General features: G+C 49.1%; 2 protein-coding genes across 2 annotated transcripts in view; one reads left to right on the top strand and one right to left on the bottom strand.

Moving 5' to 3' along the window:
- The first annotated feature begins 576 nt into the window (after positions 1-576).
- RASSF5 (Ras association (RalGDS/AF-6) domain family member 5) lies at positions 577-10849 on the top strand. The gene is made up of 5 exons (XM_010183925.1): positions 577-696; positions 8117-8230; positions 9251-9548; positions 9921-10036; positions 10697-10849. Exons 1-5 carry the CDS (start codon positions 577-579, stop codon positions 10847-10849), a joined length of 801 nt encoding a protein of 266 aa, XP_010182227.1.
- Positions 10850-14494: 3645 nt separating this feature from the next.
- EIF2D (eukaryotic translation initiation factor 2D) overlaps positions 14495-19053 on the bottom strand; it is an 8874-nt gene continuing 4315 nt past the window's right edge. The window contains exons 6-15 of the mRNA XM_010183924.1: positions 18933-18953; positions 18741-18897; positions 18255-18300; positions 17957-18060; positions 16651-16809; positions 15850-15939; positions 15650-15745; positions 14967-15087; positions 14660-14834; positions 14495-14565 (exon numbers count right to left, since the gene is read on the bottom strand). Coding sequence (XP_010182226.1) covers positions 14495-14565; positions 14660-14834; positions 14967-15087; positions 15650-15745; positions 15850-15939; positions 16651-16809; positions 17957-18060; positions 18255-18300; positions 18741-18897; positions 18933-18953 — 1040 coding nt within the window. The remainder of the gene's footprint in view (positions 14566-14659; positions 14835-14966; positions 15088-15649; positions 15746-15849; positions 15940-16650; positions 16810-17956; positions 18061-18254; positions 18301-18740; positions 18898-18932; positions 18954-19053) is intronic.

The raw sequence follows: 19053 nt of genomic DNA, 5'->3' as shown, positions 1-19053 counted from the left end.
CCTGGGCTTGCTTCATTAAGGCAGCAGATGCGATGGCAGCTCTCAAGGATGCACTGACAGAGAAGAAGCAAGAACCCAGCCTGCCATAGCGATATATTTTTGGGTAGCTAAGGAAGTGCTGGGGGTACCCAGGACCAAACCCAGTGCCTTGACCCCGACGTGCAGCGAGGCGAGAAATTTTGCAAGAGGAAGTGGCAGGGCTGCGCGGTGCGAGGCGAGCGCAGGAAGGGGAGGCGATGCTGCGCGGGTGCCCGGGGACCCAGAGCGAACCCCGGGCGCCGGGATCGGAGCAAACTCGCAGCTCTGCCCCTTCCATGCTGCCCCAGCGCCGCTGCGCAGGGAGGCGGGTGGAGGAGGAGAGGGAAGGGTTACCCGGCACGGCTGCCTGTTAAAGAGAAATAGCTCCAGAGGATGAGCAGAAGGAGCTATTGCAGATAAGCGCCGGCGAGCCGAGGATGTGAGAGCGGGCTCGCTGGGGGCGCGGGAGCCGCAGCGGGGATCGCCGATGGTCGCCGGCCCCCCGAGCCCCCCGGCGAGCCCCGTGCCCGCTCGGCCTCTCGCCTCTGCCCGGCTTCGATGACCATCGGCAGCAGCATGAGCAGCGGGTACTGCAGCTTGGATGAGGACCTCGAGGACTGCTTTTTCACGGCAAAAACCTCTTTCTTCCGAAGCGCGCCGAGCAAGGTCCCTGCCAAGGTAACAGCTTAAAAACTAGTGAGGAGGGCTGCGCTGGGGGGGGGTTGCCGGTGTTCCCTCACGTTTGCAGGCTGCGGGTGCTGCCAAAATGAGCTTGCGGCTGGAGCGAGGGCAGAGCTGCTTGGGGGGAGGAAGGCTCTGCCGTCCTCTCGCAGGCTCCCCGCTCTGTGCAGGGCGCTGCGCTGCTGCGGGTTTTTTTCTCAGCCATGTCTCGACCGTTTGCACACCGGGTTAGACCGCTCCAAATGCGTTTTTTCAGCTTCAGGGGGGCAGGTTCAGCTTCAGTGACCATGCCGGTTGTCATCCATGGGTCAGGCTCCTGGCCAGGGACCTGTGGCTTGGCCCCGCAAAATCTACATGATTAGTGAAAATTGCCCCTGTGAGGTGGACAGGGAGATGGGAAAGTTACGGGACTAAATTAATCTGTGATCTTATTAACGCATTGATGAATCTGGCTCTTTTCTGAGCATTTGGGTGCACGCGTATCTGCCTTGGATAGGGAGAGAGTGCTTGGCTGGGCAGTGTTTCACCTCAGGATGAGATTTCTGTATTGGAAACACTGACAAGGCTGCTTCATGTTTTTAAGTATTTAATTAAAAAGAAAAACAAACAAGAACACCCCCATCATGAACTTTGGGGCCCCAACCAGAACTGAGCATAAAAGGAGAAGGCGCTGCTGCGGAAGTGGGGGTTTCGCTCAGGAACCAGAGCCCTGCGGCACCGAGAGATGAGATCTGGCCTGGAGAGCAGCTTTTTCACTGAAGAAATTCCCCTGTAAATCAGCAGCACCGTTAGGGCTCTGCTATATTTGCACACCTGAGGCTGTGAGCTGCAATCCTCAGCGGATGCTTTGGGGTTCAGCTTTCTGCAGTGCGGGGTCAGGAGGCATCTCCTGACCTGGGCTGTTCTCCTTGGGGGTGGGGGGGGTCGTCTGGTGGAAGAGTTTAAATCCACTGGCAATTTTATTTTAATCTCTCTGAAGAAATGCTCCCTCGGGTTTATCATGGGATATTCCCTGTCAGCCAGCAGCTCCCTCTCGCTATGATTAACCGACACGTACTGCTGGTTTTTAAATGTCATTTGATGATTCATTTGTGTAGGAGATGTAAAAGATCAGGGTGTTGGTGCTATAGGTGCTGCCCCCCACGCCGGTTTAACGCCCTTCTTTTTGAGCCAGGGCACTGCAGATCCTTGCTATCATTCAAAACCAGCCCCATCATGGTGGGGTTGGGGGCTGCTGCACCCCCTTTTTGCCTTTCTCCTCAACCGGATGCAGCCGGTGTCAGGGACAGACCTGGTGGCTGCTGGAGAAGATGGAGCCTTCTGGGGGGTTGGTGTTATGGGGAGGAAATGGTTCCTGTGCATGAGAAAAAAGCCACCAGAACCCCACAGTCGAGATTTGCTGCTCAGGCAAACGGTGTTGCGTAATGGGTCTGTGTGTGGAGGTGGAACCTCACATTGCTCTCTCTGGAGGTGGAAACCATCCCTGGGCCTTGGTGGGAGGAGGTTTGGAGGGGTCCGTGGTGTGCTGAGGGATCGATGACGGTGCAGGTCCTGCAAGAGCGTGAGGCTGGACCTTGGCTCTGGGTGGAGCTGGTCACCGGCCCATGGGCATGCCTTGTGCTGGGCAGGAATAGGCTAAATTCAGGTAACTTAGGGAGACGTGTCCTAAATGACCTAGGAAACAATCTTGAGAGGAAATGTGTTGTGTGTGGGCTAGGAGGGAAGGTACAGGCCTCCCACCATTTAAAACTAGAGTAGAATTTGATCACTGTGATTAGAGAAGGGATTTTTCTGATTGAAACGACTCTGTTAGTCTGAAAAGCCTCTTTCTAGGAATTCTGTAATTCCTTTTCATTTTCGGAACCATCAGTGCAATCACTCTTCCTCAGCAAAGAACTGGTTTAGATCTCGGATGTGACCTCACCCCCAGCGATCTCTTACTTGGCGCTTTCCTGACTCTTCAGCTGAGTGGCTTCAGTGGCTCCTGCCTGCAGCGTGACTGCTTCGAACTCTGCAAAATTGCTCCTCTAGTCCTGCATTGGTGGCTTCTGGGAGAGCCAGCTTAGAGGAGAAAGGGGCAAGTTTATGACCAAGAATAGAAAACATGAGGGGCAGAATGCCGCTTCATCCGGGCAGAGATGCAGGGATGAGGGGATGGGGCCAGATCCCTGCCTGGGCAGGGGTCCCTGTGTGAGCCCAGCAGGGAAAAGCCCTCTCTGCTGAAGGAGAGGGAGGCAGTGACGTGGTGGAGGTGTTTGTGTGGGATGTGTGGGTGGTGTTGCTGTGCTACTGGGTACTGGTGGTTCTGGGGCTTGGGCCAGAGACCACCGTGGGGATGGGGGCCTGGAGGGGCAGTTGTGTGAGTTGGGCAGGAGTCGAAGGACACCTCAGTGGCTTTGGCCCCACGTCCGATTTCTCTCTTTTGAGCTCTCCATGGTGGCAGCATGCGGTGGTGCCTGTGATGGGGGCTGCACCCCTGGGGGTGCTTGAAACCCACGCAGGGGCTGGACGAGGCCATCTCCCAGATCCCCTCCAGCCTCGGAGAAGCCCCATCATCCCGGAGTTGGCTGGGCATTGGGTGCAGCATCTGCGCTTCGGGGGTCACAGGCGTCTACGTTGCCCGTGCTGGGTGGACGATGGGACACTGCGCTGCCTGGTGCAGTGCAGAAGGAGCCGGAGCCGAGGGACCAGCACAGGGCACTGGGGCACCTCTCCTGGGGGGAAGGGGCTTTTCCTGGCCCATCCAGCCCAGACCCCCCTGAGATGGAGCTCCCTGGGTAGGACCTGCTCAGCTCTCGCTGCTGAGCAGGGATGTGGCATGAAAAACGGTTTCTAAGTGAAATCTCCATGGCAATCAAAACACCGAGCCCATCTTCACTTCCCTCTAACCTCTCTGAAATGCAGCACTGATCCTTCTCCCCTTCTCCAGAGATGCTCTGCTCTCATACATCTTGCCTTTTTTTAACCTTTTTTAAACCGCAGCATCTCATTTGAGCTTCTCGAATAGGTATTTATTTATTTTTAAATCTGTTGTATGATTCTTCCCCCCAGCCTGTCCATGCTCGAGCAGTCGCTCCTTTCCCCGTATAGTGCTGTAGACAAATCTTTCCTTAATAAGCGGAAGAATTGAGGATTGATGCCCTGAGGCGTAAAATCCTTTCAGAAGAGGTCTTCCAAATACTCCAGCAATGTGAACATAGGAGCCAAAGGGAGAGCTTGGGCTGCGTTTTTGGGAATGCAAATTGTCACAGCCTTGCTGATGTAAATGGCGATGGACCTGTGCCTGAGCACACCAGGGAGGGCTTGGCCACCTCTGCCTCTCGACAAGACAGTCACTGCCAAAAATTTGGTGATGTTGGGCCAAATCCATCGCCGCTGCTCAAATTGATTAACTAAAGAGCTGGTGAGGAAAGCTGGCTGGGAGCGAGGGGGAGGATGGTGTCTCTGGGGTTGGTTTGTGGCTGCGAGGACGCAGCCCTTGCTCCAAGGAGCATCCCATGGAAGGGCACACTCAGCCTTTATCTGCGGCGCCTTTCCGTGTCTGGTTTTACAGCAACCAAAGCCATGCTCCGAGAGGTCTGGCGTGGTGCGGAGCCGCTGTCTTTGCTTTAAAAAGGTTTTTGAGCTGGGGGTTGAGTTCTGCAAGGTGAGAGGCTGTAGGATGCACGCTCTTCAGCTGGACATGGGGGGTGTCTGTCCTGGCATCCCTGCAAACCAATAAATAGAAAAATCTGTCATGCAGACTTTGTTGTTGCCTTTCATGGCTTAGAATTGCTCTTTTGAGAGGATGTCACCATGATCCTGATGGCCCATGGGTTTTTTACCTCCCCCGTAATAGCCTGTCACAAGCTCACGGCTCATTAGATGAGTGGTAGATTGCAGAAAGGAGGCTGTGGTGGCCCTGTGCAGGGACCACGGTGGCCCTGGGCAATGGGCATTGTGCATCTGCCTCTTCCTGGGGCACGGGTTCGGGGCAGCCTTTATCCTGCTGAGCATCAGCCTGAGTGCCAGATGAGGCTCAAGTCCTTTCTTACAACTGCTGTGTCTTACAGTTGAGAAATAATGTAGGTTACGGAGAAGCGTGTTTGCAGCAGGCTGCGTTGGGGAGGATGGGGTAAGGTCACCCTGCTATGCTGCTGTGGGTGCCCCCAGCCACCACAGCTGGTCCGGTGCAGCCCATGGGTGCCTGTGTGTCACTGCAAGGTGTTTTATGGCAGTTTCGTAGGGGACGGCAAACCCCTCTCCTGCTGCATTTGAGCGATGCCAGCCCGTGGAGGCAGTGCTTGGGCTCAGGCATCCATGGCTGGGCAATGATCTGCACCGGGTTCAGAACAGGCCAGGAGCTGAAGCAACCCAGCAGCTCCAGTGCTTCCCTCCCAGTTGCACGTGGGGGTGGAGGGACAGAGGCGATGGGAAAGCGATGGGTTGTGATGTGCTGCTGCGTGGCCAGGCCTTCCCCGAGGGGGCTGGTGTTGCTCTTCCCAGTTCCAGCCAGGAGAGCCGTGGGTTTGGGCGCAGGCAGAGTTACCGAGCTGTTGTTGTGTTAACAGCTTGTTTCATCCTGTCCCGGTGCAACAGGAAATGTGGCAACGGTTTATGGTTAATAGCTTCTGTTTTTCTTCCTTCAGCCAAAATTGCATATTCTGCACCAGAAGCTTTGCAAAACCGGAGGTCCGGGTAGATTCATGAAGAGCACAAAGTGGCTGATCTAATCTAATCATACCTGAGGGAAGGAGCAGCACTTCTCCTCGCAGGGCTCCCACCACGGTGCTGGCGCTGCTGGGCTGGTTTGGGTCCTACTCGCAGATGGGTTTGGTCTATAACACAGAAAAGCAGAGCATCCACCCGTGGGGTGTGAGCAGAGGTGTAGGAGGAAGGTGAGCTGGCGGGGGCTGCGTTGCTCCGCTTTTCTGCCGTTCTGGCAGTGTTTTGGTGCAGTATTGGTCCAGCCAACTCCCGTAACTCGTTGCAGTTTTCCTTTTAAAAGCAGCGTGGTTGTAAGCACTGGCCTAGCTATGGTTCAAGCCCATGTAGACATCAGCACTGTGGAAGTGGTGACTTCTGGTTTGGTTTCTGCATTGCAGCTGACGTGTAAGGGATGAGGGGCTTGGGCGTCCTGTGCTGCTCTGTGCCACAGGCACAACCTGCTCCATCGGAGACACAGCTTTAAATGCACGGCCAGGAGCAAGGCCGCTGGTTCTGTTTCCCAGCACAGGCTGGCTGCTCCCTGCACACCTCAAGTTGTGCTGCAGTGGAAATGGTTAAACCATCTGTCACTGGCACAGGGAGCTTACTAACAGCAAATTAATTCCACACCAGGTGGGAGATGACTTACAAAATGACCCTAAGAGAACATAATATGGCTGTTAAACCTGTATTTGTCAAACTGTCATAATGCAGGGTTTCTTTTTCAATTACAATTGCACGTGGAAAGGGTGAGAACAACCTGTTACCCATAGCTGTGGCCGTACAATCTTGTAAATTGTTGTGACAGCCGAGGGCTACAATCCCATTTCCTCGGGGCAATCCTGACATTGGGTTGTTCGTTGTTCCGGCTGTGGATGAAGGCTCGGTGTGGCCGTGGTGTGCACCGCTCCTGTCTGCAGGGGGGTCCTGGGGTCTGTGGGTGCCTTGACTTATGTTTGGCTTAGCCAAAACAAATCGACGTGGTCAATAAATGAACTATGGGCAGTGTTTCTGTCCTAATGTGTTTTCCCAGGCCAGGGTACATCAGCTCTGCCAAGATTTGTGCGTGGGAAAGGCGGGACGCCGGTGGCTGGCAGTGGCTTGTCAATGGAGCTGTGTGGGGTCGTGGTGTGAGCCCTGTGCTGTGGTGCCACCAGTGCTGTGTTCCCGAGCCAGGCTGCCCGCTCCTCCCGCTGCGAGTGATTGGGGTTCCCCGGAGCATGAAGCGATTAACATCGGCCATGCGCTCGCTGCGAAACCCCGGGGACCGGCACCGCTCCAGGCTTTGGTCGTCGTGGGTGCGCCGTGTGCCCTCTATGGAAACTGGGCGGCATCGGGTGCACGAGCAGCTCTAAAGCTCCTAATTGCTGGCACGGGCCATTTTCCTCAGCTGGAAGCATCTCAAGCAGGGAGGGACTTGTCCCACCTGGAGAGAAGCAAATTGCAGTGACAGGGACAGACCAAGCCGCTCTGTTTGCTTTTGCTGATGCTGGCCTGCACCAGGTTGTGTTTGTGGCACAGATGAAGTGTCACATACATGCACAGTGTCCCTTGTGTCTTTGTGTGTGGTAGGGGACAGCGCCGTGGTCTCCTGGTGCTCATGGGTGGGTGGCAGCGTGGCTGGGCAGTCTGCAGCGCTGTGAAATGGGTGACCTGGGAGGAAGTGGAGGGTTTCTAAGTACGCGTCTTCCTTTAACTTAAAGGGAAGTTTTTGTTTGTTTTTCATTTATGTTTCTTTTCCTCAGTGCTGCTTTTGAAAAGCTCTACCCTTGGCTTTATTTTTAAAGACCCCTGCGCCAGCCCAGCACCTGCGTGCGGCCGTGTGAGACCCATGGCAGGCAATGGGCTGCAGCCAAGTGTGTGCCCAAGGACTTTGACAAACTGGGGACTTGAAATTGCCACTGTGATAAGTGGATGTTTCTGTGCAATTCTTAAATACTGCAGGAAAGCTTTGCTTTTATTTTCTTAAGGCACTGAACAAGAAGGAGACCATGATACAAAGTCAGTGCTCTTCTGCTGGGTGACTGCTCCAGACCTGAGCTTTGAGGGGTCTCGTGCTGATGGCCCATCCCGAGCAGAAATTGTGAAATCTCACTTGGGAATCACTCGAATGAATTCAGGGCTCTCCACATCCCAGGACTGAGCGGTCTTGCCAGATTGCAGCCAGGATTTCAGTTTGTCCTGTGCTTGATTCTCCTCCTAAAAGTAATATCATGGGTAGCCTGGGGCAAAGCTGCCTTATTTACAGCTTGCTGCATCCTGGTCTCACAGGCTGTGGGGCCGCCTGGGAAGAGATGGGCTTTGCTCCCAAAGCTGCTTTTTTTTAACTTATTTTTTTAATTTTTCCTTTTTTGTCGTCTTGGAGGTTGCAGGTTTTGTTCTGCACAGGCCTTGCTAGCACATCCCTTTGCGCTTTCTGCTCTGCGCTAACGCTGGCTTCCGAGCCAGCCCACATAAAATACGGGAGCACCGCTCGCCGTTCTGGGCATTGCTGGTGAATGTTCCCAGCCGGTCCCGGGGGAGGTGGGGGGCTATGGAGAGGCTGCCGAGGGCTGCGCCCTGAAATCTGGCATGATGACTGTGGTCCAAGACATGCAGGCTCGTTCGCAGCTGGTCCAGATTTTGGGATGCTCAGGATCTGCCTGGCCTCTTTGTTCCTGCATTTCTGAGCAAAAGTGGAGCTGAGCAGATGTGGTGTGACCCAGCTGAGGCCTCTCTCTTCTGATTGCAGAATGTATCGCAAACGGTCGAAGAGGAAAAACCCGAGCCTCCGACCGTCCAGGAGATCAAGCAGAGAATTGAGAAATACAACACAAAAGTCACCAACTGCCTGTTGATGAAGCTGGTACGTACTGGGCTCCAATTCCCTGACACGTGGGGACTGGTGCTGGTTGTTCTGGGCTGTGAACATCCCTGATGTGAGCGGGCTCGTGGCTGTTGGGATGTTCTGCTCTCCCTTACCCCGTCTGCTTTCCCCCCAGCGCTCGAGGGGACCCTTCCCCACCTCTCTCCCCTCCCAGCTGGAAGCGCTAGCACAGCCGTCCCTGCCCATCGCTCACCACAGCCAGGAGAGCCCACGTTGTTCTGGGGATGAGTCACGGTGAAGCTGGGGCTGCGGCGCTGCACCTTCAGCAGCTGTCGCAAAGGGATGTTGGAAACAGAGATGCTTTGCTGCTCCCTGCTTGCATCTCAGGCTTGCTTAAGCAGAGATCTAAGAACCACAGTGGGTGCCTTTTATTTTGAAGTTTTGATTGCACATTTGCTTATTGCACCTGTAAGTAAAGCCTTGATGATGTGGGGTGAGAAGACAAGGAAATGGGCTGTACCGAGCCAGGCTTTTCCCTTGATCTCTGCATTTTTTGCAAAGCTGAGGGGAGGGTAAGGACCTGTTGTGAGACAGACTGGTCTCAAATGATGGGTTATTACATGGAGATGTGAGAATCCCATAAGCAGGAATAAAACATAAGGAATACAGTTAGGAGATCCCTCTGAACATGAGGAGTGGAGACCTTCCCATAGGCTTCAAATCCTCGCTTAAGTGCAGCTACAAGTGACACGTAATGGTTTCCATAGCCGACTTGTAGCAGTGTTGGGCTTAAATAAGTCGAGATCGCACAGACGTGAGGAAGGGATGAGTCATTGCCGAGTGGAAGGAACAGGAGAAAATCGGTAGCGACTAACCCGAAATTACGGGTTACTTTTTACATGATGAATAAGAAACCTTCAACCCCAGCAGTGCCGAGGGGTGGAAACTCCTGCAGTCGCCCACAGGCTGCAGCACTGTGGACCAGAAAACCCCTCGTGTGCAGAGGAGGGGCTGGGAAGGGTCCCTGGAGCCTGACTCCCCCTCTCTGCTTTGCTTTAGAATGACGATGGCACCTACACGGGTTTCATTAAAGTGCATTTGAAGCTGCGCCGCCCCGTGACAGTGCCGGCGGGGATCCGGCCGCAGTCCATCTACGACGCCCTCAAGGAGGTGAACCTGGCCGACATGACAGACAAGAGGACCTCCTTCTACTTGCCGCTGGATGCCATCAAGCAGCTGCACATCAGCAGCACGACCACGGTCAGCGAGGTGATCCAGGGGCTGCTGAAGAAGTTCATGGTGGTAGATAACCCTCAGAAGTTCGCACTTTTCAAGGAGATGCGGAAGGATGGGCAAGGTGAGTTCAGGCCTTCGGATCTGCCAGCTTTCCTGCAGCTGATGGGTTTTTCTTGCTGGTTTATGTGACAGAAACATACCCAAAGCATTCATCCTGGGCTCGGTGGGGTGTCAGGCAGGCAAAGTCTGCATTTCAGATGCATAGATGGCCAGACCTCCATAAGAGGCGATGCTGCGTAAGCTAATGGGGAATTACTGGTTTTCAGAAGGGGCTGAAGCCACCTGAGACCTAACAGAGATCGTCTGGGATCTGGGGTAGCGACTCAGCTGCTTGCACTGATCCTGAGCAGCACCAACCCCTTTATTTGTTCTGATTGACCTCCTGAGCCCTCCCTGCCTGGCTCTCACTGTGGTGTGTGTTGTGCCCTTGCAGTGCTCCTCCAGAAGCTCCCCCTCACCGAGTGCCCCCTGTACCTGCGGCTGCTGGCGGGCCCCGACACCAACGTGCTCAGCTTCGTGCTGAAGGAGAACGAAACAGGGGAGGTTGAGGTACGGCCGGGACTCTCCCTGTGGCTTTTACAGGCGCGTTAGCAGCGCTGCGGGGCTGCGAGGTGGGCGGCAGAGGCAGCGTGGGTGGAGCGGGGCCACACAGGCAAGGCTGCTTCCCTCCTGAAATAACGAGTGCTACCAGCTTTTCTCCAGCCTTAAATTACCAGCTGAGTGGCTGCTTGTACCTTGCTTAAAAAGGAATTTAAAAAAGGTTTAGGTCATTTATTACTCCTAAATTACGTTGGTTTTTAAAAAATGTTAAACTTGAGGGATGAAAATGCTGAGGCCAGTTTTGATGGCCAACCCTTAATCTGTTTGCAGAACCCAGCAGTGCCACCCTAGAGTTAATCCTCCATAATTAGATTAGCGAAACACTCTTGTAAGTAATCCACTAATTTAAGTAAAAGCCAGGGATGCTCAGGTAGTAGATTTGCAGTCAGATTTTGGTCGCAATCACGCACCCCACGAGGATGATGCTGTAGCCCATTATCCAATCTCTCTCACATGATGCTGTGAGATTAAGCTACCTGGAGATCAGATCCATGTTTAAATGTCTTTTATTGTTCCCCCTCACAGATTGAGGGGGAAAAAAAACCCTCACAAAAGCAGTAAGGTGAATGGTGTGTGCTTACTTTCCCTGTGTTTCTGCTGGTTTTGCAGTGGGATGCGTTCTCCATCCCAGAGCTACAGAACTTCTTGATGATCCTGGACAAAGAAGAGAAGGAAAAAATCCAGCAAGTGCAAAGGAAGTACGAGAAGTTTAAACAGAGACTGCAGCAGACCTTGAAAGAAGCCAGGGGCAAGCCTGGATAACCCTTCAGGAGGCACTGGGCACCAGACTAAGCTAGGTATTATTTTTAAATGAAAAGACACTTCTCAGGACACCTTATAGCGGTCACTCTCCCTCTTCATCCTTCCATTCAGGACTGGCTCCCAGCACCCATAACATGAACACATTGCATTTTCCTTGTCTGAAACCTCTTATTGCAGGCCCAGAGCCAGGCACGGAGCGGGAAGCCTGTTGTAAAACCGTGCCTGTCACCAAACCAAACACAGCCGCTGGTTTGCTTTTCAGCCGTGCCATCTGATGGCGAAGCTTCGTGGAAAAACGCTGGGTGTTAAACCCAACAGGAGCATCTACTGGCTAAGGTTTTGGGCAGGGTAACGCTTGCCGTTCGTGCTCCTTGCTCATGTTCGGCAGTGCTGGTGCCCGCATGGCCAAGGTCTCATTGCGAACGTAGAGCGCAGGAAGCAGCAGATGAAGCGGAGGAGGTGGTTGCACCAAAGCACGTGGGTGTTGCAGCTGTGGCCAGGGCTAAGATAGCCAGGGAAATGTCAAGGTATGAGTCCAAGGCAGCTGCAACACCCAAACAGTCTGTTAGTATTATTGAAACTTGGTAATACTAATTCCAGGAAAAGTAGTCTATGTTGGTTCTGTTTAACTTTGAGTTTTGAAAACAGGTGTGAATTAAAGCAACCACCCCTGATGCTTAGCTAAGTTAGCCAGTGTTTTAACACTTTTGTACTCTGCAGGAATTGGGACCTATGTTTTAAGAAATTCTGTTTGAAAAGTACAAAGATGATGGTTGGGGCATGGTTTGATACTGAATGTTTAGCAATACATATCCAACAGACTAACCCAGGAAAACTCAAAACCCCTTTCACAAATCAGACTGATCCTAAGCTCTGGATGGGTCTGGCAGGGAGGAGCTGTGAGCAGGGCCGGGGTGTGGAGGTGGCACCAGGAGCACAGACTCCGGTGTGGGAAAGCCTCGGCACCAGGAAGAGGAAGGGAACCATCGGCTTCAGCCGCTTTCCGCCCACCACTCTCTCACACCGCGCGTCCTCCTCACCGTGCATTCCCACCTCTCCTGTCCCTCCTGCCCTCTCTCCCATCGCAATCGGTGCTCTGCCTGCGCGCCCAGCAAGGTTACCAGGTTCTGCTCTCCATGGAGCTAGGAGAGGACAGCTACGTCTCTCTCCCTCTCTCAGGGCTCCCGCTGTCTCTGATGCACGCACTGTGCATCCTTCCTGAAAATCCTTGAGCTGGAGCATCAGTTACTGCCATGACTCTGTCCAGAGACCCTGATCCTGCCGATGCCGTGCAGGGATCCCTGAAGGGCGAGGAAGGCGCCGGGGATGCTGGTCTGGGAGAGGGTGGTCCCCGTGTTTACTCAGTGCTCTGTACCGAGCACACTGCACACAGCCAGGCTCAGTCTTCCCCGTTTACACAGACACCGCAACAACGCGTAAAGAGAAAAGGGAACGTCAATGCGAGCTGGATTGAGGTGGATATGAAAGGGTTTTGTGTTGACTTGGTGAACAAGAGTCCCTTGGAGCTTGCTGTAGACTGCTGTCACCCACCCACATGAAGTGGGAAGGGAGGCACTGGGTTATAGGGTAACCAGAGACAATGTGGAAGAGTCTAAAATTTTACCTCAGTGCCTTTTTTTTCCTTAAGCGTGAAAACTTTTCATTTGGGCTAAGGAGGAAGTTGGAAGGGACTTCTGTCAAGAGGCCTTGTCAGTCCCATCCCCTGATTACCTGAAGTACTGTTGTGATGAGGCTGCTTTTGTCCGTAGAGGGATGAGGAACTGGTTTGTTTCGTGCATGAAGGTGACTGCTTGGGATTATTTTTATTTTTTTCCAGGTTTATACTTGAGTATGTTTGTTTATAAACCATGAGAGAGTAACTGCATCACTTAAAAGCCCCTCGGTTTGTACAAATGCCACTTTCCGCAAGCTTCGTTGCAGCTCCTGTTTTAGTTGGTAGCGTACGAGGGTTTGCTCCCAGGGCGATGGGCTCTGGCGCGGTGTGGAAGGGCCTCCCAGCTGCACTGTACTCTGCACCCAGGTGACCCTTAGCGAGGTGGCAGCAGTTTGCATGCTCTGGGGCTGTCTGTCCACTTGCAAGAATACTCATTACTTCACTGCGCGCTCGTGAAGTAATTTAAATAACATTTATCTAGTGCTTTGAGTCTTGAAAGCATGGTATACATACTTCGGTTCAGTCAAGAGGAAGAACACTGTAAAAACTGCCATTGGTTCTGAGAAGTAAGATCCAGATGCTTGTTTTATCTCTTCTTTCTGGCTAAAAGGCGTAAAGGTTTCATTTTGTTGTTGTTTTCTACTCGCGTTTTGGTGACTTTCCCCCTGGAACCCAGCATGTCTTTGACATTTTGTAGAAGGCATGGCTTCTTATGCAATTACCGTGAATGCTGCTGAAAACCTCCTGCACAGGGGAGCTGTTTCTTTTGGTGTTTCAAGATACGGGGCATTTGAGGAATAGGGAGATCTGGAAACTCGAAAGTCTCAACGGTTGCTGGCCCCTTCCTTAAGCGCAAAATACTGTTGGCAGTGCCTTTGGTTGGTATATATTGTCTTGCCTAGTTTGTGTGAATTTATTTTTCATGTCTATTGTAAAACATGTAAAATAATGTGTATAGAATGGAATAGTAAAGCTTCTATGGCAAAGTGAAATGCATTTTTGCAATGCTGTAATTTATTTTTACTACTCCCTAGTAATTCTATGGCATTTTTAAAAAATGCCTCACTTCCAGCTTTTATGAAGGTTCTGAATCTACTTGTTCATATGCAGACAGTGTAAAAGACAACCATAATAAAACTGTCAGTAATTAAAGAAATCTCTTTATCTTCTTTTTCTGGCGCCCTCCTATGGAACTTGAATGTATTAAGTCTAAGGGGAAAATAGAAGAATCCTTCCTAGAAGTGGATTTAGATTTCCTAACCCTACCGTAAATTGTTTAAGCTTCAGCTGAAGTGGTACAGAACACCTTCCCCTGTGAAACCTGAGCAAAGTGCTCCATTAATTTTCTCTTAATATTTTAGCTGGATTTGACAGAACTGCTACCCATGCCTACCTGTGATGACTTACAGTGAAGCTCCTACATTAAAATGTACTTGTATGTATAAAAACAATATAAACCATACAAACCCAGCTAATAGAGTTCATTCTCAGTGCTGAAATGTCTGACGTTACTACCTGGAAATGTTTAAAAGGGTAAGATCTAAAACCAAAAGGGTTTTACTTCTGACGTGCACAATCTATGGCAGAACACACTGGATGCTGTAGGACAAGGTGTCGGATTGTACTCTGCTTGTATTTCGGTGGAGGTTCTATAACGACGCCTTTGCTAAAGGGTGCAAAGCAAGAATGTTAAACCAGCCAAATGTTAAACTCACCAAAAGCTGCTGCAGGCAGAAAACCAGTGCACCATCAAGAACTTCCAGAAAATATATGGAAAAGGATAATGCTAGAGGTTTTATTCACCTTTTTATTTTTATGAAAAATGAACAGCTGGAGCAATATTATTATTATTTGGGTGAATCCTAGACCTTATTTTTAAATGAACAGGGCCTGTACATTATCCTTGGTTTGTTGGCAAAGCACTTGTATAAAGAATGAGATCTGAGTAATTCTTACAGTAGATTTTTCTCCTACTTCTTCCGGCCAAGCTTTGGAGCCTTCTCAAGGCCTTGAACGTATTTCCGAGGTAGCTGGTATTCTTCTGCAACATAAGCGAGAGTTCACCTCAGGTAAATATTCAGAGCTCAAGAATTAAAATCTGTATTTTGCTGCAACCAGTTCCAGTACCCACTTACCTAGCAGCATCTTGGCCAGATGATGGATTTGGTTGCCTTGGATCTGGACCTGAACTCTGTCTTTTGCTCCCGGTACCGGGGTGATGGTGGCACTGGCTTGTACTTTTTGTTGCAGAATGTTGGCCACGCACTGTGGGTCCAGACCATACAGCTCAAGGTTCTTGATAATTGTCACCTACAGGATTTAACGATAATTGCAAACATCACTGTAGGTATTAGCAAGGCATGGTTCATTCATCCCAGAAAAACAAGCTGCTCTTGGAATCTGGGCTTCTGCTCAAACCCCCTATTTTCATTCTCTTTTTACCTTCTTATTTGATGATCTCTGTGCTATGGTTACGTCAATGGGCTCAATGTTTCCTTTTCTCACAATAGGTTCCTGTCCAAAAAACGTCACCTGGTGCAAGGGCTGCAGTCGTTCAAGGCACCTGGACAAAGTTTATACATCCAGTTAGCCTATATGGTACAGCAGGGCTGATGTTAACTGTGCATTTCCACTGCAGCCTCGCACAGGTTTCTGACAGTACATGAAAGCCAAGGTTCCCTATGCGAGCAGAATTTGTATCTTAAGAAGATAATGCACAATAACCTCTTGGATCTAAAAGGTGGGTTTAGGTTATAAATGCAGAAGTTGTGCTGCACATAAAGAGCAGGATGACTGTCATTGCCTAAAAAGGGTATGTTCAGCTATCTATTGCAAAGGATGGCTTTAGAAATATGTACATACAGATTATGCACGGAACCAGGCACTGTTTGCTTAGGAAGCTTTCCCTGATAAATGGTTAGCAGGTAAACAAAAAACCCTAACAGCAACGCTTAATGTCGATGCCTGTTAAATGGTGAAGAATGAGATCCTTCGAGTGAAGGTCTCTTGATATTTTTTTGTTCCATTACCAGTAGGAAGTTACAATTCAGCTCCAGTAACACATGGTTTTGAGTTGCATGCAATAAATCTGTGTAATACTGACACTAGACTGGGAAAACAGTCACCTGCTCAGAAGGTCATCCCATTTAAGGTTTGAGATTTCATCTTGTTCCACTTTATCTAACAGGCAGTCACAGAGAATAGCATTCACCTTTACAAAGCTACAAAACAAAAACATGCATTAGAAACAAACAAGTTCACTTTTTTCCTCTAACTTGAGCATCTCCTGTGGAAGCAGGGTAGGACAACTTCCATGCCTACTTACTTTTTGTTTGTTTCATCAACCAATTCATTAGTCTTCACATAGTTAATGATGATGTTTCTCACCTCATTGCTTGAGAGGATGCTGCCCTTTCTAAAGAGAAAGAAAACTTTTTAACATTAAGTAGTTAGGTGCTGGGTTCTGTCACTCAGACAGAAGACAGCAGCTATCCTGACTGCATTTGGCAGCAACAGCTCAATACTGAAATACATCTGACAGGGAGTGATTTCTTGTTACACCTCAGCTGCTGTATACCAGATAAACGGCTCACAGCTGTTATGTGACTCTAAACCCCTTTGTTCTAGGAGCCCCATTTTGGGAAGATGACCCCAGTGGCACCCCTAACTTCATAGAACATTGGGTAACTTGTACAAAAGTGGTCAGCTGAGGAAAGGCTGCCACTGAGTGCTATCTAAATTGCATCAAAACAAGCAAGATCAGGGCACAAGGAGGCAAGTGAGTTCTTTAGAGTATCTGGGCATCCTGTTTTCAGTAAAACATACTGTGAGTGGGCAGAATATGCCTTATCCAATGGCAAATTAAGACAATCCAAGTGAAATGTATCAATTTTGACACTTGAGCTATCGCCTCCTTAGCTGTGGGTGAAGTGATGTGAGTACTTGCTGAACACAGCTGTCACAATCTCTTATCTTTCTTCCCTTTATGAAACACTCAATGTATTCTTGATTCCTGACAGCTTCACAGGCCCCTCTCCATGAGGGCTACCAAAATGGTAGCAGCGTAGGTTTTTTTAGCCTCTCTTCTCACCTAACAATAGTTTTGTTGTACTTTTCTAGTGCTTACTTGTGTCCAGATTCCTGAAAGAGTGGGAGCATTTTTGTTGAGACCCCATAAAGCGGAATGATTTCAGGAGCATGGTATACTTGTTCTCTGTCTTCACTCTTGCTGTCTTGGGCAGCAGAGGCAGAAGAAAATCCTTCAGGTACTGCAAATGCTTTAATGCTGAAATGAGAATTATTTGGTGAAAGGGATTGAAACTTATCACTTCCATTTCACTAAGAAACTAAAACCTAGCAGAGTCGTGTAAAAAGCTTGCTGGTCTTTTGTACATTATGTCAGTTCCTTCAAATTAATTCCACTGCAGTGAGGGCTTGTGTCTGTGTCTTAAAGGACATGAAGAAAGAACAGTATTTTGAAGCATTAGCTGCAATTACTGAATTTGTACTTGTACTCATTTCAAAGATAGACATAAATAAGCACCTTAACTCAGGTGATTAAACACTTTTCACTGTGAGTAAAACCCTATGTGTTGGGGGAAAAAGTAAACCTCTCCAGCTATTCTACACATATTTGACTCTCGCAATTAGAGACAACTGCAATAATTCAAAGGATACAGCCCCATTCCATAGAACCACTAGAATCAACTAAAATAAAAAAAAAACCCTCTCCACAAACGTACATTTAAAAGCTGAAATTATTCTTTAGTGGTCTCTGACAAGAGACAGCTCTGTAAGAGAGGGGTAAGAAGCATAGCAGTGCAGGAGCTGGAGTCTCACTTCATTGACCAGAGCTCCACATTCTGTGCTTGAAGGTAGGAGAACTAACAAACTAAGCCTGAGTGTGCCTGTCTCCTAATGATAAGGCCAAGTATAATGAGAGAAAAGTTAATGCAAAGAGTCAAAGTGATCCTGCTTCTTTCCAAATGCAGAAGAGAAGATGTGCTTGTGTCTACAGAAATATTCTCTGCTCCATTAGTTGTCAAGGAGATGCTCTATAACAGGAAGCCTCAGGCCCACTGGGAAATTCCAACCGAGAGCTAATGTGCCGATGTGCAGAAGGAAGGAGTAGGATGTTCTGGATATGAGGTAACTGCCAATCTTTAGAAAGACAATGGACACACTGATAGAGGAATTGGATAGTAAGTATCAAAAGGGTAAAAGTATTTGTGCAATTCAATATGTGTAATGGAAAACACAGCAATATTTTAGAATTTATTTTTTTTTTGAGATTAGAACTTTGGCTTCTGATTTTGCGAAGTGCTTGATTTGATCTTATATGGCATTCTGAGACTGTAGCTTCATAAGCAGATTCCCCTTCCTTCTTTCACAGGCTACAAACTCTTTTAAAAAGGGTACAATACTCTACATACTCTGGATGTTTCCAGTCCACTTCCACGATGCTCTCCACGCCTTTGTTCAGCTCCTTTACTTGTAAGATCTTCTGGTGCTGCATACATTGCAGGAATTTAGAGAACTGAGGGAAGCAACAATCAGAAATGTGGAGTCAAGCATTTTAAATTCATGCATTTCTGACTGCCCTAAAGTTACTTGCTAGGTTTTTTTGCTTCTGTTTGTTTTACTAGCACTTCAACAATTCTGACTTCACTTTTTCTCTCCTTCCATTTCTTATTTAAATTAATGCAAAAAAAAAAAAAAGAAAAATCTCACCTTCTTATAACTTGATTTCTTTATATCCAGTTGTTGTCCAACAGGGCTATAAATGGATTTTTTAAAAGTTCTTTAGTTATAAGTCACCATTCATTTCTTCTTAAGTCTTGCTACTTATGCTAAAAGCTTCTTAACAGTGGAAATACAAATCACACAGAGAAATAAATACTTCAAACAGGCTAATACAAGATGATGAGTGAAACTAGTGCTGATGTTCCTGAGGGTAGGCAAACAGCCATTTAAGTGACCAAGCAATCTAGAAACAAATGTCAGCCAACTCCAGTTAGCTACCGAGTGCATATCCTGGTCTGGACGATCCTTCTATCAAAGTATTTGATGTAAGAAGTAAGCATAATCTTAGATAACCTTAGATAAGGACTGAATTTGACTTTTGAGTCAAAAACATAACCCTAAATAATCACACTCGATCTCCACAGTTCTAAACCCAAAACTTCGTCATGCAAAGACAATCTTCTTACCACGTACCAGCATGAGAACATATGGCTGCGTAGAAATGTGCTGGTGAGCAGAGGGAGATCTGACTTCTTTACTTTGCATTTTAAGGCATGAAAAAAGCACTGATTAAATAATGCATCCATTTGTTCTGCAGAGGAAAAAAAAGGACAAGCCATGAGTAGTCTGTCTTTTAGCACTCAGCTCCCTCAGACCATACAGAACCATCTCTACTCTGTTCTTGCAGTAAGCTGTCTAGAAGGCACAGTAATTTAGATGGTATGGGCTTCATAAAAAAAAAAAAGGCATCATTTGGTTTCATCTGTATGCAGAAATACCTTGTGGA

This window comes from Mesitornis unicolor, unplaced genomic scaffold, assembly GCF_000695765.1.
Source record: "Mesitornis unicolor isolate BGI_N332 unplaced genomic scaffold, ASM69576v1 scaffold40474, whole genome shotgun sequence".
Classification (NCBI taxonomy): Eukaryota; Metazoa; Chordata; class Aves; order Mesitornithiformes; family Mesitornithidae; genus Mesitornis; species Mesitornis unicolor.
This window is presented reverse-complemented; position numbering and strand designations above follow the sequence as displayed.

Bases quoted from the DNA above. Each gene is read 5' to 3' on its own strand.
- RASSF5 (XM_010183925.1), top strand. From the start codon at position 577: ATGACCATCGGCAGCAGCATGAGCAGCGGGTACTGCAGCTTGGATGAG. The intron at 697-8,116 runs GTAACAGCTTAA...TTCTGATTGCAG, and splicing joins CGAGCAAGGTCCCTGCCAAG to AATGTATCGCAAACGGTCGA. The intron at 9,549-9,920 runs GTGAGTTCAGGC...GTGCCCTTGCAG, and splicing joins GATGCGGAAGGATGGGCAAG to TGCTCCTCCAGAAGCTCCCC.